At 21.9% G+C, this 23,682-nt stretch overlaps 2 protein-coding genes across 2 annotated transcripts in view; one reads left to right on the forward strand and one right to left on the reverse strand.

The window, feature by feature from the left end:
- The window catches only part of LOC117172736 (tryptophan--tRNA ligase, mitochondrial), a 19,762-nt gene extending 1,819 nt beyond the window's left edge, over positions 1 to 17,943 (forward strand). Inside the window, exons 2-6 of the mRNA XM_033360912.1 lie at positions 976 to 1,143; positions 3,069 to 3,331; positions 12,336 to 12,457; positions 12,523 to 12,790; positions 17,610 to 17,943. Of these exons, the coding sequence (XP_033216803.1) occupies positions 976 to 1,143; positions 3,069 to 3,331; positions 12,336 to 12,457; positions 12,523 to 12,790; positions 17,610 to 17,841 (1,053 nt within the window). The 3' untranslated portion in view covers positions 17,842 to 17,943. The remainder of the gene's footprint in view (positions 1 to 975; positions 1,144 to 3,068; positions 3,332 to 12,335; positions 12,458 to 12,522; positions 12,791 to 17,609) is intronic.
- Positions 17,845 to 23,682, reverse strand: part of LOC117172730 (reticulon-4-interacting protein 1, mitochondrial) — a 33,034-nt gene continuing 27,196 nt past the window's right edge. The window contains exon 6 of the mRNA XM_033360899.1: positions 17,845 to 18,043. Within this exon, the coding sequence (XP_033216790.1) occupies positions 17,936 to 18,043 (108 nt within the window). The 3' untranslated portion in view covers positions 17,845 to 17,935. The remainder of the gene's footprint in view (positions 18,044 to 23,682) is intronic.

Consider the following 23,682-nt stretch of genomic DNA (forward strand, 5'->3'; position numbering starts at 1 on the left):
TCCCTTCCAACTCAATAAAACTGTTAAAAATAAAAAATAAACTCTTTCATTTTAGAAAAAATTTCGTCCATTCCAACTCAGAAGTAAGAAAATTCTTATTTCCGATTCAGAAAAAAATGTAAATCCAAAATGTTCTCCCATTCAACTGAATAAAACTGTTAAAAATAAAAAAATCTCTCTTTCAATTTAGAAAAAAATTAAAAACCAAAATTTCGTCACTTCCAACTCGAAAGTAAGATATTTCTCATTTACATTTAGGGAAAAAAATTTTAATTCAGAATTTTCTCCCTTCCAACTGAATAAAACTGTTAAAAATAAAAAATAAACACTTTCAATTAAGAAAAAAATTTCGTCCATTCCAGCTTGGAAGTAAGATATTTCTCATTTACGTTTCGGAAAAAATTTTAATTCAGAATTTTCTCCCTTCCAACTCAATAAAACTGTTAAAAATGAAAAAAAACTCCGTTTCGGAAAACATTTTTGATTTAGAATTTTCTCCCTTCCAACTCAATAAAACTGTTAAAGAAGAAAAATAAACTCTTTAAATTAAGAAAAAAATTTCGTCCATTCCAACTCGGAAGTAAGAAAATTCTTATTTCCGATTCAGAAAAAAATGTAAATCCATAATATTCTCTCTTTCAACTCACTAAAACTATTAAAAATAAAAAAATCTCTCTTTCAATTAAAAAAAAATTAAAAACCAAAATTTCGTCCGTTACAATACGGACTCGGAAGTAATAAAAATTCCATTTCCAATGCAGAAAAAGATTAAAACCAAAATTTCCCTTCTTCCAAGTAGATAAAAATTAAAACAGCCTCAACTTCGTTTGAAACTGAACATTTTTTAAATGATATTATTTAAATAAATATTACTTATGTATTATATAATATAAAATGATGATATAATTGAATAAGCCGGAAATCAAATAATTTGAAAAGAAAATCCTGAAATTTAAAGACATTTTTTTCTCCTAGGAACAAAAAATTTCTTACCCCAAGAGAATATTTTCTGGGATTCAGCCAACAGGAAACGTGCATTTAGGGAATTATTTAGGAGCGATTCAGAATTGGATCGATTTACAAAATTCAGGGGAAGATGTAATTTGGAGTATTGTCGACATGCACTCGATTACTTTACCACAAGTAAAAAACATTTTTTTATTTATCACTTTATTTAAACGACTGATAAATCCCGAAAAATAAAATTCCCGGCACTGCAAAAAAATGCTAAATTAGAAAGTTCCCGAAATTGGACTATTACAATTATTTAATATGATTTATTTATTAAAAATACAATAATGAAACTTTGATTATTTTAATTTTAATAAAATAATAATATTTATAAACAAATTTAATTGTTGAAATTCGGGAATTTATTTATTCTGGAGTTTTTCAATTCGGAAATTTTATTATTCGGTAGTTTTTCGATTCGGAAATGCTGCCGTCAGTTGAATTTTAAATCCTTTTACTTAATCATGGTGTCTACTCCACCTGGAAAACCTGGGAAAAAAAACTTGGGAAAACCTTGAAATGTGAGGATTTTTTTTAAGTTAGGAAACTTTTTCAAGGGCGTGCCTAATTTTTTAAAAAATTAGAATATAAAATTGAATAAAAATGATTCATTGTTTATTAAAATAGCATTTTATTGATGTGCTTCACTTTTTTTTTGTTGAAAGTTCGTTTTTGGATTGGAAATTAATTTTTTCAACTCTTGACTAAAAAATCTTTTTTATTTGAAAATTCAATTCAGGTTGAAAAGTTTCTCCTTTTTAGTTAAATTTCAATGTTTTTGAGTCTTTGGCTATATTGAAAACAAATGATTTTTTTTCTTTGGCTGAAAAGTATTTTTCTTTATTGAAAAGTTAACTATTCCAGTTGATTTCTTTTAAATTATTTTTTTCCTTAACTGAAAACGTAACTATTTCAGATAAATATTTGTTCATTTTAGTTGAAAAATTATTTTTTTGGTTGATCAATATTTTTTTAATCTAAAAAGCTAACTATTCAATTTCTTGTTGTAAAATTATATTTTTTAGTTGCAAACTCGTATTTTTAGATAAAAGTTAATCTTCTTCCTTGAAAATTCATTTTTTTTCGTCAAAAATTCAATTATTCTAGTTAAAGATTCATAATTTTAGTTGAATATTTATATTTTATATTAAAAATTCATCATTTGGGCTGAAAATTAATCAGTTTATTTAAGTATGTCACTATTTTTTAAATAGTTTTATTTTTGTTGTTTAAAATTATATTTTTCTTAACAGAAATATAACTTTTCGAATTAGATCTTCCTCATCTTTTCCCATTCTTTTTTCTCATTTTTCGTTGAAAATTTATCTTTTTGACATCCAAATTCAACTATATGTATAACTGAAAATATATTTTTCTTTTTACATGAACATTCAACTATTTCATTGAAAATTTATGTATTCTGTTGAAAAATAAAATTTTTTCGGTATAAAATCATTCGTTTGGTTTTTAAATTCACCTTCTTCTTTGAATAAAATTGTCCTTTTCAGTAGAAAATTACTCTTCTCTTTTTAAAATTCATCTTTTTAGTTAAAAACTTAAGTATTTCTGTTTAATATTCATCATTTTAGGTGAAAATCAGTTTTTATTTTGTTGGAAAATTAATTTTTAACTAAATATTTCACTATTCCATTTTTTATTGAAAACTAATTTTTTGCTTCCAAATTCAACTATATGGTTCAAAATATATTTTTTTATTTAAAATTAATTTTCTTTTTCTAAAAATTAATCTTTTTGGTTGAAAATGCGAATATTCTACTTAAATGTTTAATATTTTATTTGAAAAGTATTGTATTTTGTCGAAAAATGTTGTTTTTGTAGGAAATGAATCTTTTTTTGTTCTTTGAAAATTCAAGTATTTCAGTTAAATATTTACCAGTTTAGTTAAAAATTGAACTTTTTGGTTCAAAATAAGACTCTTTTGGTAAAAATGATTATTTTTGGCTTATTTTTCTCCACGATTTGAGTAGACACCCTGATTTAATTTTTAAATTATATTTAATTACCCGGAGAACAAAAAAATACTTTCGGGATTTTAGGATCCGAAGGAATTGAAAAGAAGTATTTTTTCGATGGTTGCAACTTTATTGGCTTGTGGTGTTGACCCTAAAAAAAGTATATTATTTCAACAATCCACGGTTCCAATGCACGCAGAATTATGTTGGATTCTTGGATCAATCACAACAATTCCGAGACTTGGTCGCTTGCCTCAATATAAAGAAAAAAGTGCAACAGTCAAAGACGTTCCTCTCGCTTTATTTATTTACCCAGTATTGCAAGCTGCTGATATTTTAATTTACAAGTAAGCAAACGAATTAGGAAAAAATTCTAAACTATTTTTTCATCCTTCCTTAGAAAATAGGTATGTCAGGAAAAAATCGGAAGCATTTGTGCCAATTTTTCTCAATGCAGATTGGGTAATTTGAACAAATTTCCATTGCATTATTTAAATTAAAATAATTACTGTTGAAAACCAAAAGTTCCTCGGAAATATGAGTTTTAAAAGAAAAACGTACGAATGACATTTTCAGTTGAAATAATTAATTTTTAACGAAAAAAAAGGAAGTTTTAACCAAACATTTAGATTTTCCACCTGAGTGATAAATTTTCGATTCAAAAAATAAATTCTTAACAAAAAATGTAATAGTTGATATTTCAACCGAAAATATACATTTTCTACCCAAATATAATTACATTTTCAGTAAAAACAAAAAGGGAATTTTCAACTAAAGAATATCAGTTTTATAACAGGATTTGGAATAGCTACAATTTTGTTAAAAAATTAATTTTTAAGAAAATAGTTAAATTTCTATGAGCATAGAAATTAATTTTTAACTAAAAAGATTAAATATCTATCAAGAAATATAATTTTTTAACAAAAAATGGAGTAGTTAAATTTTCAGTCAAAAACATTAATTTTAAATGAGTTAAACGAATTTTTTTACAAAATACAACAATTTTCAAATAATTAGCAAAATTTTTAAGTGAAAAGGATAAATTTCAAACAAGAAGTGGAACCGAAAAATTAATTTTTTGACCAATAGATGAATTTTCAACACAAAAGATAAATTTTCTATAAAAAAATACCAATTTTCAACTAAATAGGTGAATTTTGAACAAAATAAATAAATTGTGACGCAAAGTAATTGATTTTAAACTACAATAATGAATCTTCAACAAAAAAACAATGCATTTTGAACCGAAAAAATTAATTTTCCACAAAAAAAACAATTTTTAATCAAATAAATGAATTTTTCACAAAACAAATAAATTTTTAAACAAAGAAAATCATTTTTTAAATAAAATAATTAATCCCCAACCAACAAAATTAAATTCGAATCCAAAAGTTGAACTTTCAACCCAAAAGATAAATTTTCTACCAAAAAAAGATAAACTGTCAACAAATAGATTAATTTTCAACAAAATGCCTGCATTTTTAAGCAAACGAATTAATTTTCAACTATAATCATTAATCTTCAAAAAAAAATATTTTTCTACAAAAAAAAGCTAAATTTTCAACAAAATAAATAAATTTGTAAGCAAATAAATTTTCAACTACAGTAAATAATCTCCCACCAAAAATAAAAATAACCTTTCAGCCCATAAGATGAATTTTCTACAAAAAAGATAAATTTTCAACAAATAGATGAATTTTCAACAAAATAGTTTAATTTTTAAGTAAAAAAACATTATTTTCAATTAAAATAATTAATCTTCAAAAAGAAATTGAATTTTAAATAAAATAGTTACATTCTCAACGAAATAGTTAAATTTTGTAAGCAAAGAAATTTATTTTTAATTAAAATAATGAGTTTTCTACTAAAAAAGATAAATTTTCAACAAATAGATGCATTTTCAAAAAAATACCTAGATTTTTAAGTAAAGAAATTGATTTTCAACTAAAAAAAAAAAACAATTTTCAATTAAATAAATGAATTTAAAAAAAAAAATTTTTAAACAAAGAAAATAATTTTTAAATAAAATAATTAATGCTAAAAAAAAATTAATTTCGAATCTAATAGTTGAACTTCCAACCTAAAAGATGAATTTTCTTCCGAAAAAGGCGAATTTTCATCAATATAGTTTAATTTTCAACAAAATAGATAAATTTTTAAGGAAACAAATTAATTTTCAACTAAAATAATTAATAATTTGAGACGTTATTGGTTTTGTCTACTGGTCTTAATCAACATTATTAAAATATTGATTATTCTTAAGATAGTGAAAAAAATAATTTTTCTACAAAAAAAGGTAAATTTTTAACAAATAGATGAATTTTCATCAAAATAGTTTAATTTTTAAGTAAAAAATTGATTTAGAAATAAAATAAATATTTAACAACAAAAAATGAATTTTCAACCCAAAATATAAATATTTGACTAAAAAAAGATAAATTTTCTACAAAAAAGGTAATTTTCAAAAAATAGATGAATTTTCAACAAAATAGTTACATTTTCAATTAAAGAAATTGATTTTCAACTAAAATAATGAATCTTCAACGAAAAAAAATTAATTTTTAACCCTAGATTTGATTTTTGAACTAAATAGTTACATTTTCAACAAAATAGTTAAGTTTGTAAAAGCAAAGAAATTTTCAATTAAAATAATGAATAATCATCCCAAAACAAAATAATTTTTAATCCAATAGTTGAATTTTCGACCCAAAGAATGAATTTCCCACACAAAAAAGACACTAATTTTTAATAAAGGAGAGAAATTTTCGACAAAATAAATAAATAAATTTTTAATACAAAAGATTAATTTTCGACCGAAAAGGATACACTTTCAACAAATACATAAATTTTCAATAAAATAGTTAAAGTTTTAAGTCAAGAAATTGATTTTTAACTAAAATTATGAATCTTCAACAACAAGCAATGAGTTTGATTTAGACCCAAAAGATGATTTTTCTATCGAAAAATTAAAATTTTCATCAAAATAGTTCAATTTTCAACAAAATAGTTAAATTCTTAAGCGAAGAAATTAATTTTCAAACTAAAATAATGAATCTCAAAAAAAAAGTTAACGCAATAGTTGAATTTTCAACAAAATAGATCAATTTTCAACGAAATAGTTAAGTTTTGAAAAAGGGAGTTTTCAACTAAAATGATAAAAGATAAAAAAAAAAAAAAGTTTACGAAGTACTCCACTTTCATTTATCTTTAAACCAAAAAAGGATTTTTTGTCGCTGTTCATGAATAGCGAAAGTCTTGAAAATTTAATCAAATATTTATATTAGAAGAAAAATCCTGGGACTAAAGTCAAATTTATAAGATGACTCGAGTAAGAACTGATTTAAATACTCCTTAAATTCCAGATTTTTCCGTTATTCTTTTATTGAGAAATCTTGAAAAATAATTACATAGTCTAAAATGCAAAGTTGTGAAGTGAAATTTGTCATATTACAAGATCAAGGTATAAAGAGAGGCTCAATTTTTTAAAAGAACTAGCAAAAATTAACCGCTGTGGTAAATTTCGATTTTCAAAACTATTATTTAAATATGAATAATGCAAAGAAAATATAGAAAAGCGCTCATTTCTCCTTTTGTTACAATACTATTTTGACATAAATTTTACATTAATGTGACAAATTTGCTTCGAAAACGTGGTAAATTGAATCGGATAGAAAATTTGAATTAAATTCTACTTTGATGAATAGTTCGATCGGAAATATCGTGAGTGTTTTCTAAAAATATTTTTTAAATGTTTGAAAAATCTTAAAAGTAGGGTGTCGCGTTATTATTATTATTAATATTATTATTATTATTGTTAATATAATATATTAATAAATAAGGGAATATTATAATAATTTTGTTTTTACATCAAAATTTTATTTTTCAAAATCCAAATTTCAAAATTGTATTTTTACAATAGATGAAAAATAACCATTTTTCTATATCTTCACTGCATTATTCATATTTAAAAAATAATTTTGGAAATCAAAAATTAGCACATAGGTTAATTTTTGCTAATTTTATTAAAAATTTGTGCCTCTATTCATACCTTAATCCTGTAATATAACCAATTTCACTTAACAAATTTGCATTTTAGAGGTTGTACTTATTTTTTAAGATTTATCGATACCTCATAGAAATAAGAACAGAAAAATCTGGAATCTATGGGGGATTTAAATAAATTCTTTCTCGAATCATCCTGTCAATTTAAAATTCAACTATTTAGTTGAAAATGGATCTATGTCGTTGAAAACCATTATTTTTTGGTAGAAAATTAATCTTTTTGGTTGAACTGTCATTTTTTTGGTTGAAAATTATTATTTTTAAAATTAAAAATTGAACTATTTCATTTCTTGTCGACATTTTTTTTTTTATAGGCATTTAATCTTTTTGGTCGAAAGTTCATCTTTTTGGTTGAAAATGCATTTCTTTTGCATTAAAATTTCATTTTTAACTAAAAATTGAATTATTCCATTTTTTGCAAAAAAAATTTTTTATAGGCATTTAATCTGTTTGGTTGAAAATTCATTTTATTTGTGTAAAAACTTATACCTCTAATTGAAAATTAAACTATACTATTTATTGTTGAAAATTTGTCTTATTTTTTGGTAGAAAATTCATCTTCTGTGTTGAAAATTCAACTATCAGTTTGGAAATTTCATTAAAAATTAAAATATTTGTTTGAAAATTTATTTATTTTGTACAAAATTATCCTTTTTTGGCAGAAAATTAATCTATTTGGTTGAAATTTCATTTTTTGGTTTAATTTTTTTTTAAATAAATATTTAAATATTCAGTTTTTGTCAATTTTTTTTAGAGACATTTGATCTTTTTGGTTGAAAAATCAACTCTTTGGTTCAAAATTTCACTATTTTGTTAAAAATTTATTTTATAAGACTTATTTCTATGATTTAAAATTAAACTGTTTTATTTTTTATTGAGAATTTATCTTTTGGATTTAAAAATTCATTCTTTTTGACAGAAATTGGTTTAAAATTAAATTTTTTTAATTAATTTTTTAATCTAAAAATTGAACTATTCCATTTTTTTATAGAAATTTAATCTTTTTGGTTAAAATGTCATCTGTTTGGTTAAAAATTAAAATATTATATTTTTTGTTGAAAATTTTGTATTATTTTTTTTTATATAGAAAATTCATCTTCTGGGTTAAAAATTTAACTATCAGGTTGAAAATTTTATTAAAAACTAAAATATTTGGTGGAAAATTTATGTATTTTTTACAAGATTATTATTTTTTTGACAGAAAATGAACCTTTTTAGTAAAATGTTTTATTTCTTTGGTTGAATATTCATTTTTTTGCATTAAAATTTTATTTTTCAACCAAAAATTTAACTTCTATTTTTTGACAACATTTTTTTATAGGCATTTAATCTTTTTGGTTGAAAATTAATATGTTGGGTTGAAAATTTATTTTATTTGGTTAAAAACTGATACCTCTAACTTAAAATTAAAATATACTATTTATTGTTGAAAATTTTTCTTATTTTTTGGTAGAAAATTAATCTTCTGGGTTGAAAACTCAACTATCAGTTAGAAAATTTGATTAAAAATGAAAATATTAGGTTAAAAATTAATTTTTTTTTTTTAAATAAATTTGTTTTTATCTAAAAAATTACAATATTTCATTCTTCGTCGAAGTTTTTTAAAAACATGTAATCCTTTGTGTTAAATTTTCCTTTGTTCGACGGAAAATTTAACTACTTTTTTGCACGTTTATTTTTTTCTTGTTAAAAACTCTTTTATTAATAATTAACTTTGTTGTTGGTTAAAAATTCATATTTTTTATTTAAAAATTCATCTTTTTTTATCAATATTTATGTTTTTTTAGTAGAAAACTCATATTCTGGGTTGAAAATTAAACCATCAGGTTGAAAATTTCAATAAAAATTAAAATGTTCTGTTTAAAATTCATGTATTTTGTTTAAAATTATTCTTTCTTGGCAAAAAGTTAATCTTTTTTGTTAAAATTTCATTTTTTTTAGTTGAAAATTAATTTTTTTAACCTAATATTTAACTATTCAATTTTTCGTCGAATTTTTTTTAGACGTTTTATCTGTTTGGTTGAAAATTTCACTATTTTGTTGAAAATTTATTTAATTTGGTTAACAACTTATTTCTGTTGCTTAATATTAAAGTATTATTGTTTTTTGAGAATTTATCTTTTTTTAGTGAAAATTTATGTATTTTCTTGAAAATTTTTCCTTTATTACCAAAAAAGTCATCCTTAGGGTTGAAAATTGCATTAAAAATTAACATTTTTTTCTTAACTAAAAATTAAACTATTCCATTCTGCGTCGAAGTTTTTTTATAGACATTTAATCCTTTGTGTTAAAATTTCATCTGTTCGGTTGAAAATTTAACTATTTTGTTAAAGATTTATTTTATTTGGTTACAAAATTATTTTCTTTACTTAAAATTAAATTATTATATTTTTTGTTAAAAGTGATATTTTTTAGTTAAAAATTCATCGATTTTGTTCAGCATTTGTGTTTTTTAGTAGAAAATTCATGTCTTTTTTTATAAATAATTTATTTTTGGCAGAAAATTAATATTTTCGATTGAAATTTCATTTCTTTGCTAGAAAATTCGTATTTTTGTTTGAAAATTAATTTCTTAAACTAAAAATTGAATTATTGCATTTTTTGTCAAGATTTTTTTGATAGACATTTAATCTTTTTGGTTAAAAATGTTTTATTTGGTTAAAAACTTATATCTCTAACTGATAATTAAACTATTCTATTTTTTGTTCAAAATTTGTCTTATATTTTGGTAGAAAATTTATCTTCTGGACTGAAAACTCAACTGTTAGTTTGAAAATTTAATTAAGAATTAAAATATTCAATTGAAAATGTATGTATTTTGTATAAAATTATCCTTTTTTGACAGAAAATTAATCTTTTTGGTTGAAATTTTATTTATTTCGTTGAAACTGCATTTTTTTATCTATATATTTAAATATTCAGCTTTTTGTCGAATTTTTTTATAGAAATTTTATCTTTTTGGTTGAAAATTCAACTGTTTGGTTGAAAATTTCACTATTTCGTTAAAAAATTAATTTTTTTAGAATTTATCCTTTTTAGGTCAAATTTTATCTATTTTCTTGAAAATTGGTCTTTAGTTAGTAAAAAATTAATCCTTAGGGTTGAAAATTCCATTAAAAATAAAAATATTAGATTTAAAATTAGTTTTTTGTTTATTAAATTTATCTTCAAACATTTTTTTACTTAAAATTAAATTATTCTAGTTTTTGTTAAAAATTGATAGTTTTTGATCAAAATTCATCTATTTTGTTTAACACTTGTGTTTTTTTAGTAGAAAATTCATCGTATGGTTTGAAAATTAAACGATTAGGTTAAAAATTCCATAAAAAATTAAAATATTTGTTTGAAAATCATGTAATTTGTTAAAAATTATTTCTTTTTGGCAGAAAATTAATCTTTTCGGTTGAAATTTCATTTCTTTGGTTTAAAATTCCTTTTTTTAACTAAATTTTTCACTGTTAAATTGGTTGTTTAAATTTTATATAGACATTTTATCTTTTTGGTTGAAAATTTAAGTGTTTGGTTGGAAATTTTACTGTTTTTTTTGAAACTATTATATTTTTTGTTGAGAATTTTTGTTTTTTCAGGTGAAAATTAATTTATTTTCTTGAAAATTTGTCTTTTGTTAGTAAAAAATTCATTTTTAGGGTTGAAAATTCAACTATTACGTTGAAAATTCCATTAAAAATGATAATATTAGTTTGAAAGTTATATTTTTTTTTATTCAAATATTTTACTTCCATTTTTGGTCGATTTTTTTTATACATTTAATCCTTTGTGTTGAGATTTTATCTGTTTGGTTGAAAATTTAACTAGATTGTTGAACATTTATTTTAATTGGTTATAAACTTTCTTTTTACTTAAAATTAAAGTATTCTATTTTTTGATAACAAATTTATATTTCTTAGTTAAAAATTCATCTATTTTGTTAAAAGTTTGTATTTTTTTAGTAGAAAATTCATTTTCTGGATGGAAAATTCAACGATCAGATTGAAAATTTCATTAAAAATTAAAATGTTTGGTTGAAAATTTATGTATTTTTTCAAAATTATCCTTTTTTGGCAGAAAATTAATCTTTTTGTTTAAAATTTTATTTCTTTGGTTGAAAATCACTGTTTTAAATTAAAAATTAATTCTTTTAACTGAAAATTGAACTATTTCATTTTTCGTTGAATTTTTTTTATAGATATGTAATTTTTTGGTTGAATATTTAACTCTTTGTAAACAGATTGTTTGATAATGTCGTTATTTTGTTAAAAATTTATTGTATTTAGTTAAAAGCTTATTTCTGTAACGTAAAATGAAACTGTTATATTTTTGTTGATAATTGATCTTTTTTTTTTGTTGAAAATTTATCTATTTCTTGAAAATTTGTCTTCTCTACTAAAAAATTCATCTTCAGGGCTGAAAATTCAAGTATTTTGTTCAAAAAATTTCATTTAAAATCAAAATATTAGGTTGAAAAATCGTTTTTAATTAAAAATTTGATTTCCATTTTTGGGCAAAAAATTTTTTTTCAGACATTTAATTGTTTTGGTTGAAATTTCATCTGTTTGGTTAAAAATTTAACTATTTTATTAAACATTTAGTTTATTCAGTTAAAAAATTATGTCTGTTAATTAACATTATATTATTTTATTTTTAGTTGAGGATTCATCTATTTTGTTGAAAATTTGTATTTTTGTGTTTTAAATTTCAATTTTTTTCATCCTTATGACTTGAAAACAAAACATTTCGAGTGAGATTTTTTTCTTTATTGATTAAAAATTCATCTATTAAAAATAAAAATATTTGATTGAACATTCGTTTTTTCATGAAAATGATTATTTTTTTTTACTAAAAATGTAGTAACTTCATTATTGGTAGAAAATTGAACTTTTTTAGTTGAAAAATAACTTATTTGGTCGATTATTTTAGTAAAAAATGCATATTTTTGTGTTGTAAATGCAACTTTTTTCAAAAAATAGTCTTTATGATTTAAAAACTCAAAATTTTCTATGAGATCTTTGTCTTTATTGACTGGAAAAATATTTCTTGGTTAAAAATTCAAATGTTTTGTTGTAAATGATTATTTTTGGGTTTTATTACACAATTTTCGATTGAGAATCAATAATTTTAACTGAAAATTCAAGAATAAAATTTAAGAAAGACTTCTGCAATTAATATAAAACGTCGTTTTCAAATTATACGAGTTTTCTATCGAAACTTTTTTTTCTAGAGAAAGGATAATTATAAAATAACGGTAATAAAAAATTCTAGTATTATTTAAATTTATATTTATAATTTCAGAGCAACACACGTGCCGGTTGGAGAAGATCAAGTCCAGCATTTAGAATTGTGTCAGGATTTAGCCCGAAAATTTAATAGTACTTTTGGGGAAACTTTTCCAGTACCAACGACTATTATCAGCAGTAAGTAATTTCCACAATTATACTTTTTTCCCACTCATTTAGTTGGTTTATTTAATTATTTTCAGATGACGCGAAACGGATAAAATCTTTACGTGATCCAAATAGTAAAATGTCAAAATCTTGTCCGGATTCTAAAAGCAGATTAGATTTAATCGACGAGCCGAAAGTTTTGTTGAATAAAGTGAAAAAGTCGGTGACGGATTTTACATCCGAAGTTACTTACGATCCGAAAAATAGGCCAGGAGTTGCGAATTTGGTCAAAATTCATTCTCTCCTCACCGGAAAATCCCCGGAGAAAATTTGCGAGGAAGCCCAAGGAATTGATACTGGAAGGTATTTATTATTTTATTTAAGGCCTCAGATAGTTTTCTGAAGAGTTGTCCCAGTTTCTAAATTATTCCAAGTATAAAATCAACCATGCATCTAGAAGATTAATTATATTAATGCAAACAATTTTGTGCCTAAATAAATTTTAAACACTTTTTAATAAGTTTTCAAATTAAAAAGATACATTTTTAACCTAAGAAATGAATTTTGTTTAATTAAAATGATGAATCTTCAACCAAAAACATGAATTTTTAACTAAATACTTGAATTTACAACATAAGATTAATTTTCTATCAAAAATGACACATTTTCAACAATGTAGATGAATTTTAATACAAAAAAGATAAATTTTCAACCGAAAATAGAATATTACAAATGCTAGAAAAATAAATGTTTGACCAACAAAAAGCGAATTTTCAACAAAATAGTTTTTTTTTTCATATAAAATAAAAAGATTTTTTAAACAAAAAAAAAAGAATAACATTTTTAGTTAGAAAAAAAAATGAATTCTCAACAAAATTATTCAATTTTAAACCCAAAGATGAATTTTCTTCCAAAACAGATACAGTTTCAATAAAAAATATAGATATAAACAAAAATAGTTTTAACTAAAAATATAAAAATTAAATTTTTCGTAAATAAAATCAATTTTCAACCAAAAAGTGAATTCTTAAAAAAATAATTTAATTGTACACCCAAAAGATGAATTTTCTAAAAAATAAAGTTTCAATACAATATATATATATTTCGAACTAAATAAAATAAATTTACAAACCAAAAATACAATAGTTCAATTTGCAGTTAGAAAAGTAAATTAAAAACAAACGAGTTTACAGCAAAATTAATTTATTTTCAACCAAAAAAATATAAATTTTTAACCAAAAACGGAATAGTTGCATCTTAAATTCAAAAAAATTAATTTTAAACTAAAAAAAAACGAATTTTAAGCCAAAGAAATTAAATTTTAATCACGGTGATGAATTTTCAGCCAAAAATATCCATTTTTGACCAAATATTTTTAATAAAATAGTTAAATTTTTAAGTAAAGAAATTGCTTTTCAACTAAAATGATAAATCTTCAACAACAGAAAATAAATTTTTAGCCCAATAGTTGAATTTTCAACCCAGAAAATGAATTATCTACAAAAAAGGCAATTTTTTTAACAAAATAGATAAATTTTCAGCAAAACAGTTAAATTTTCAACGAAATTGTTATTTTTTGTACAAAAAAAAATTATTTTTAACTAAATGAATCATCAGCCAAACAAAAACAAGAATTGTCTTTCCAATTGTTAAATTTTTAACCCAAAAGATGAATTTTCTACCCAAAAAATTCAAATTCTCTACAAAATAGAAGGTTTTTCAAAAAAATAGTTAAATTCTTAAGTAAAGAAATTGATTGTTAAATAAAATAATGAATGCTCAGCCAAAAAAATGTTAACTCAATAGTTAAATTTTCAACAAAATAGTTAAATTTTTAAGAAAAATGGGTTTTTCAACTAAAATGACGAACCAAAAAATTAATCTTCTTGGTTGAAATTTTTTTCTTTCGTTGAAAATTCATTTTTTTAACTAAATATTTAAATATTCAACTTTTTGTTGAATTTTTTATATCTTTTTAATTTTTTTGTTGAAAATCGCACTGTTTGATTAATTTTAAAGGAAAATCTGAATATTTACATCTTGACTTCAAAAAAATTAATTTTGAATCACAGCGATGAATTATCAACAAAAAATATAAATTATTGACCAAATAGTGAAATTTCCAACGCAAAAGATGAATTTTCGACAAAAAAGAGGAATTTTTAACTAAATTTTGTTTTTTTAACTAAACAAATGATTTCTTAAGAAAAAATATAAAACTCAAATTTTCTACAAAATAGATTATTGGTTAACGAACAGAATTTTTTAATATAAAAAAATTTTTTAATAAAAAGAAAAAGGAATTAAATTTTTAGTTGAAACAATTAAAAAAAGGAATTTTCAACGAAATAATTCAATTTTAAACCAAAGGATGAATTTTCTACCAAAAAAGATACAGTTTCAATCATATGTATACATTTTCAACTAAAAAAAATAAATTTAAAAACCAAAACTAGAATATTTCAATTTGAAGTTGGAAAAGTAAATTAAATTTAAAAAAAAAAAAAAAAGTTTACATCTTCAGTTAAAAAAAAAAAAATTTTTAACTAAAAAGAAACGAATTTTAAGCGAAAGAAATTAACATTTAATCCCAGTGATAAATTTTCAACCCAAAATATAAATTGTTGTCCAAACAGTGGAATTTTCAACGCAAAAGATGAATTTTCGATAAAAAATGAATTTTTATATAAATATTTGTTTTCCAACCAAACAAATGATTTCATAACCAAAAATAGAATAGGTAAATTTTCTACAAAACAGAACATTTCTTAACGGTAAAGATTTTTTTTATAGAAAAAAAATTTTTTAACCGAAAAAAAATTAAATTTTTAGTTAAAACAATTTTTTTTTAAATCTGAACAAAATAATTCAATTTTAAATATGAAAGATGAATTTTCTACCAAATAAAATACCGTTTCAATAAAATATATAAATTTTCAACTAAAAAAGATACATTTTTAAGGAAAAATAGTTATATCTTCAGTTAAAAAAATTAATGTTTTACTCAAAAGAAACGAATTTTCAGCCAACGAAATTAATTTATTTTGAATCAAAAATATAATTTTTTAAGCAAAAATGGAATAGTTAAATTTTCAACTTAAAAAAAAAACTAATTTTCAACTAAAAAGAAATGAATTCTCATCCAAAGAAATTAATTTATAACCATAGTGATGACTTTTCAACTACAAATATGCATGTTTGACCAAATAGTGGAATTTTCAATGCAAAATATGAATTTTTAAATATTTTTTTCTAACTAAATAAATGAATTTGTTAGCAAAAAAAGAATAAACCAATTTTCTACAAAACAGAACATTTTTGATCAAAAAGGTTTTTTTATAAAAAAAAGAATAACATTTTTAGTTAAAACAATAAAAAACGACCTAAAAAGATACAGTTTCAATCAAATATATAAATTTTCAACTAAAAAAGATAAATTTTCACCTAAAAAAGTTGAATGTTCAGCTGAAAATAGAATAGTTAAATTTTCAGTAAAAAATTTTATTTTCAATAAATTCAAAGCAAATTTTTAACCAAGAAGATTAAATTTCCATTAAAAAAGATAAATTTTCGACTTTACCAAGTCAGAAAAAAAATTATCAATCGACAATCTTCTAGATCAATAAACATATTGAAAAAGACAAATATTCCACATAAAAACATGAAAAGAAAAAAAAACAGAATTTGTCCCAATCGATTCAAAAATAATTTTCTTTTAATTCCCGCTTTTAACCCAAAACTAAAATTAAACACAAAAATGTCCTGCCCTCCAACTCAAAAGAAAAGACAACGTTTTAATAGCAAACCTTCAGAATTTAACAATTAAAAATAAATCATTAAAATGAAATAATTTAATTAATTTAATTGTTTTACTTTTTTCAGAATTTTTTATTTTTGACACTTTTATTTAGTGTAAAGGGAGAAAAATTTTATTTTCAATTTTTTTCTGAATTGGAAGCGAAGAAGTTTTGGCTTTTAATCTTTTCCTTAATTGAAAGTAGGAATTTTTCTAATTTGAACATTAATATTGAACTGAAAGGTAGGAAATGCTAGTTTTAAATTCTTTTCAGATTTGCAATAGGGAATTTTTAACATTTCTATTGTGTTAGAAGTGAGGAATTTTTATTTAAAAAATTTTTTCTTAATTAAAAGTGCAATATTTTTCACTTTTAACATTTTAAGTGATTTGGAAGGGTACTTTATAATTTTTTCCGAATTGGAAGAGGGAATTTTTCTAATTTTAATATTATTATTGAATTGGAGGGGAGAAAATATTGGGTTTTAATTTATTTCTGAATTGGAAGAGGGAATTTTTTATTAACATTTTTATTCGCTTTGAAGGGACGAAATTTTGGTTTTTAATTTTTTTTTCAATTGATAGTAGGAATTTTTCTAATTTGAACATTATAACTGGATTCTAGTGGAAAAATATTAGTTTTTAATTTGTTTCGCATTGGGTAGAATCAATTTTTAACATTTTTATTGATTTGGAAAGGAGGAAATTATGGTCACACTTTTTTTCGAAATTATCAGAGAAAAGTTTGCTAATTAAAATTTTTTTATTCAATTGGAGGTGAGAAAATATTTGTTTCTACTTTTTCAGAATTTGAAGGAATTTTTTATTAACATTTTCATTCGTGGAAATAAAGGAAATCTTGATTTTCAGTTTTTTTATTGAACGTGGGATTTTTTTAATTTTAACATTATTAATTAATTGAGGAGAAAATATTGGATTTTATTTTTTTCCCGGATTTCGAATAGAGAAATTTTAACATTTTCATTGAGTTGAAAAGGACATTTTGATTTTTTTTCTCATTTTTTAAACAAAAAAAAAGTTAATTTACATTTTGGAAATATTGATAAGTAGAAAAGTTCTTTTTTTACGAAACTCTCCGAAAGCAACCATTTTTATTTTGAACACCCTATCTCGCAAATTTGCTAAGCCTCTGATTTGCATTTTTTGTTATTGATGCATGAAATTGCTATTCAATTTATTATTAACACTAGAATTTTTAAACAATTTAATCTCGAGTACCTTAAATTTAATTATTCAATTCTAAAAGGCTTTCAATTTAAAAAATTAAATTTTGAATCGAGTTTTAAATTGTCTAGTAAAAAAAAGCGGAGACAAAACTCGAACGATCTGAGGCCTGAAATTCTAAAAAAAAACATTAAATTTCAGATACAAACTCGTCCTCGCAGATGTCGTAATCGAAAAATTGAATCCGATTCGAGAGCGAATTCTGCAATTACTTTCCGAGAAACAATACTTGGAGCAGATTTTAAAAGAAGGTGCCGAAAAAGCGACGGCGATCGCAACCCCGAATTTGTTTGAAATTCGGGAGAAAATTGGTTTCGGGAATGAGAACTTAATTCTAGAAATGCCAAGGAGGTTGAGAGAAAAAAGGGCCTGAAAATATCTCAAGACTATTAGTTACAACTTTAATTTTAGGTGTAAAAAATAACGATACTTTGTACAAAGCCTTATTTAAATATACTTTAGTGTTTTTAATTCATATCGACGACTAATTTTCCACGCAAATGTCCTTGGGCGATTCTTTCATAGGCTCGTGGTAATTCCTGGAAGGGATAAACCTTCTTCACGACCGATACGAGCTGAAAATTGAGAATTAAAAAAAATTATCTCTCTTGTATTGGCAGGGTGTCTACCATACCTGGAAAAACCTGGAAATGTCAGGCAATTTTATGAGACTCGAAAAACGGGTCGATGAGAGTGAATTTATTTTTTAATGGGGAATTTTAGAGAATTTTTAGAAGAAAAAAATCTGTTTAAGTTTAATTTCAACAGTTTTTCAAATAATTATTAAAATTACATAAAGAGCATACTGGGTGTTATACACCCAAGGGTATTCAAACGTTTGCTGCGCCGACGGTATTGGATACTTTTTTACAAGAAAATCAATTAATGATGTTTAATCTATCTAGTTGAAGGAGAAAAAGGTTTCCTAACAGTTTTTGAAATTTAAAGTAGTTAAAAAATCCTTTTTGAGAAAAAAATTAAAACTGAGTTTTTTCACTGTGAAATTCATAACTTTTTAAGTTTTTTATATTATAACTTAAAATTTTACGTGAATACTGCCGAGATACGGCGCTTCAAAAATGAAATTAGTCTTATAGTGTTAGTTCCAAAGAAGGTATTTATTCTAAAAAATAAAAGCTTTAATTCAATGAAAAATGGAACACGATTTTATTGACCTTAAACTGCGTATAAAAATTATTATTTTATAAGCTGGCGCCATATTTCCCATTTTCTTGAATTTGGCATGTTTTGTTAAAGCGCAAATAAGTGGCTGGGTATAATACACCCAGCATGCCCTATAAAGGTTAAACCAATATATATCATAATTAAAACATATATTTTTACAAAAAACATTCTAGAGTCTAATAAAAATATATATTTTTTAATATATATTAAGAGTTGTTACAGATCAGGTAATTCCAGATAGTCAGTAAATGTCAGGAAATACCTGATAGAGTTAGAGAATTTTCAAAAAACTAAAGTTGATGTTAATTTTATTATGATGGTTAACAATCGGTTTGTTTGAAAATTCATCTTTATTAGTTAAATTCAATTATTTTTAGTGTAAAATTAAAATCCTTTTGGGTGGAAATATCAAATATCACGTTTTTCGTCCAAAAATTATGTTCTTTCTTTGAAAATTCAACTACTCAGTTGGGAGTGAAACTATTTTCTTAAAAATTAATTTTGAGTTGACAAACCTTTTTTTTAAAATCATTTTCTAGTTGAAAATTCATTGTTTTAACTGAAAATTTAACTCGCAAATCTTTGGTTCAAAATTTATCTTCTTAAGTTGAAAATTTAAATATTTTGTTTCAAATTCCTGTATTTTACTGAAAATTTATAGTTTTTTAGAGAATTTTTAAGCTTCTTGGTGATTAATTCCTCTTTTTGTTTAAAAATTCCTTTCAGAATTCAAATATTTGGTTGAAAATTCATGTATTTTGTTTTAAAAAATCGTCTTTTTTGGTAGAACATTCATTTTATTGGTTGAAAATTGATCTTTTTGGCTGAAAATTAGTTTTCTCTTATTTGAAATTAATTTCTTTAACTGAAAATATAATTTTTATTTTTGGTAGTTTATTGAAAATTAAGTTTTTTTCACTGAAAATTCAATTATTCTAAGTTTAGTTGAAAATGTAATTGTTTTAGGAGAAAATTCAAAAATTTGGTATAAAATTCCAGTATTTGGTTCAAGATTCAACTGTTTTATAGAAAATTCGTTCTTTTATTGAAAATTAATTTTCCTTAACAAAAATTACACCATATCATTTTTTTAATTAAAAATTGATCTTTTTTAGTTAAAAAATTCAATTATTTAGTTCAATATTTTTAGAAAGGAAAAATATAGACTGAAAACTAATCAAATAAAACTTGAACTGAAATCACATAGATTTTTCAAATTATTGAATTAAAAATTTATTTAATTTGTTGAAAATTCTTATTTTTGGCAAAAATTGAACTATTCGGTAAAAAATAGATGTATTTGGTATAAAATTTATATTTTTTGGATGAAAATGCAATGGTTTGTTAGAAATTAATCTGTTTTTGTTGATGCTTCAAGCATTTTATTGAAAATTATCCTTTTTTTGTTTTGTTTTAGCATTGAACTATTTAGTAGAAAATCAAATTTTGTTTTGTTAAAAATGTAAATGTATGGTTAAAAATTATTCTGGTAACTATTTGGTAGAAAATTCTACTGTTTTGTGGAGAATTTCTGCAATTTGTTAAAAACTCATCTTTTATGTTGAAAATTTATCATTTTGGACGGCTCTTAATCAGCCATTGAGACCATTTGTAGCCAATTAGTGCTTGATTAAATTGAATTGAAAATTTAACTCGTACATGTTTGGTTCAAAATTTTCCTTTAAAAAAACGTCAAATTCAAATATTTGGTTTAAAATTCCTGTGTTTTATTGAAAATTTGAATTTGTGGATGAATATTTAAGCTTTTTAATAATTAATTTCTCTTTTTGTTTAAAAATTCCTTTCAAAATTCAAATATTTGGTTGAAAATTCATGTATTTTGTTTTAAAAAATCGTCTATTTTGGTAGAAAATTCATTTTATTGATTAAAAATTGATCTTTCTGGTTGAACATTCGTTCTTTTTTTAATTTAAAATTAATTTTTTTAACTGAAAATGTAACTGTTTCATTTTTTGTCGAAAATTTATCTTTTCTGATAGAAATTTCATGTTTTTCTTTAAAAAATGTTCTCTTTTGGAAAAAATTTAACTATTCTATTTTTGTTAACAATTCATTTGTTTGGTTAAAAAAATTTGTGTTTAAAAATTCTTTGTTTATATAGAAAATTCATGTTTTGCGTTGAAAATTCCACTATTTGGTCAAAAACTGATTTTTTTTGTTGAAAATTCAGCACTGTAATTAGAAATTAATTTCTTCGGCTAAAAATTCGTTTCTTTTAAGTTATAGTTTAATTTTTTTAAGTGCAGGTGTAACTATTCCATTTTTGCTTGCAAATTTATATTTTTAGTTGAAAATGAATTAATTTAGCTGAAAACTGGTTTTTTTTTTAAATTTTATTTTATAACTGCAAATTGAACTATTATAGTTTTTATTGATAAATTTATCTTTTTTACTTGAAAACTTATATATTTTATTGAAACTTTTTCTTTATTTTGTAGAGAGTTCATCATTTGGGTGTAAAATTGAATTATTTTTTTAACAATTCATTTTTTTTTTAAATTTGTTATTTTGACTAAAAATTTAATTCATATATTTTTGGTTAAAAAAAATATATATTTTTTTTAAATAAAAAAACTATTTTGTTGAAAATGCGTTTTTAAGCATTTTAAATATTCTAATTTTTATTAAAAATTGATCTTTTTTAAATGAAAATTCATGTACTTTGTTGAAAATGGGTATTTTTTTGGTAGAACATAAATTTTTTGGGTTTCAAATTCGACTGTTTGGTTACAAATTCATATTTTAGGTTGAAGATTTATCATTTTAGATAGAAACAAAAAAATTTAGTTAAGAAAACAGTTTGTTTTTATCTTACAAAAAACAACATTTTTTAACCAAAAATAGAAGAATTAAATTTTCAGTTCTAACAATCAATTTTCAAACAAAGAAAAAATTCTCAACAGAATGATTTAATTTTAAATCCAAAAGATGAATTTTGTATTTAAAAAAATAAAGTTTGAATAAAATACGTAAATTTTTAACTGAAAAAGATACATTGACAAACAACAAATTGACAATTATACTACTTTTTTTGAAAATTGATTTAGATTTTATTGAAAATTAAGTTTTCTACTGAAAATTTAATTATTCTATTTTTGGTTGAAAATTTATCTGGTTTAGGTGAAAATTCAACTATTTGTTGAAAATCCGATTGAAAATTTATTTTAGAACTGAAAATTTAAGTATTTTATTTTTGGTAGAAAATTGACCTTTTTAGTTGAAAATTCATGTTTTTGGTTAAAAATTAATTAGTTTTTTTTTCGGTTGAAGATTCATCATTTTATTTGATAATTCACTTTAACTATTCCGTTTTTTGTAATGCAAATGTAAACGCATAATTGAAAGTTTATAAACTATTTTCAATTTTTAAATATCTTCAAAATAATATATTCATAATTAAGGGCTTTTATTAAATTAAAAATACTGTTTAGTCTAAAATTTGAAAATTTGAAGTGTTGTAATTCAGAAAAAGAACAAATGCTTAGTATTTAGAAATAGTTCACTGCTCATTTAAAATTAGTAATTATAAATTAAATATTCAAAATTAAACAAAAAATTTAAACTTTAAACGTAACAATTTTAATTTTTCTATAGAAAAAAAATTAGTTAAAAGTAAAATTGTTGAATTTTGATGTATAATAAATATTAAAAACTATGAAAGGCTTCAATAGAATAAACAAAATTATTTCTCAAGATTCTTAGGAAAATTGAAATGTAGTTTTTATGTGAAAAAAATCATTTTGAATAATTAAAAAGATTTAAAAATATTTTCAAAAATAAAGCTGGAATATTTCAAGGAAATATTTATACTTGGTGAATTAAAAAAAAAATAAGAAAAAATTCGGATCGTTTTAAAAGATGCATAGAAGTTCCGAAAATTTTCAAAAATAATATAATACTTGGAAAAAATGTAAAACAACACGTAATTGTTTCAAAATTTTTAAATAAAATTATGAAGCTTTTTAAGGATTTTCAAACTATTTACAAAAAATCAACTTTCAATTTAAGAAGTGTTCGCGTTCAATTTATAACAAAAATATAATCATTCAATTTAAAAAAAATATTTTTAGTTTGAAATTGCTTAAAACGATTTGCAGCTCAGTTTTTATTATATTGCTTAAAATGGAGAAATCTTTAGCTTTAGTGTTCGAATTTTTTAATTTTATTGGCCGTGGAAAATGTTTGCTAACCAGGAAAAAACCGGGAATTTTTTCTGTGAATAAAACGGTCACCCTGCATTTTTTTCGAAAGCGTGTTTATTTTTTTGTATTGCAATATAAAATTTAATTAAAAAGATTCTTTATTCCTAAAAATAGCTTTATATTACTTTAGTTAACTATTTTCTTTAAAATCCGTTTTTCTTTTAGTTTCAAATTAATTTTTTAAGCCAAAAATTGATTTATTCTATTTTTGGTTGAAAAATGATCATTTCTAAATGAAAATTCTAGTATTTGGTTGAAAATTCATATATTTTGTTGAAAATGAGCTCTTTCTGGTTGAAAATTAAAGAATCTTGGTAGGAAATTAATCTTTCTGTTTGAAAAATCAACAGTTTGAAATTTTTTCTCTCTCTTGACTGAAAAATATTTCTTGATTGTAAATTCAATTAATGTTGAAAAGTTGTCCTTTTTGGTAGAATTCAACTGTTTTTGATTAAAAATTCAAATTTGTTTTTCGATTGAAATATGAACTACTTAATTTTTGGTTCAGAATTCAACTTTTTGGAATGAAAATTTAATTACTTAGTTGAAATTTAAATTTTTTCGTAGAAATTAACTTTCTTGGTTGAAAATTCATTAATTTCTTTGAAAATGTAACTAATTTTTCTAGTAGTATTTTGTTGTTGTTGAAAATTGTTTTTTTTTTCAATACAAAAATTCCAGTTAAATATTGTATAATTTTAGTAAAAAATTAATATCTTTGGCTGAACATTTACTTTTTTAACTCAATATTAAACTATTCAATTTTCGGTTGAAAAATGGTATTTTTTATGTGAAAATTCGTTTTT

This window comes from Belonocnema kinseyi, chromosome 1 (genome assembly GCF_010883055.1).
Source record: "Belonocnema kinseyi isolate 2016_QV_RU_SX_M_011 chromosome 1, B_treatae_v1, whole genome shotgun sequence".
Taxonomy (NCBI): domain Eukaryota; kingdom Metazoa; phylum Arthropoda; class Insecta; order Hymenoptera; family Cynipidae; genus Belonocnema; species Belonocnema kinseyi.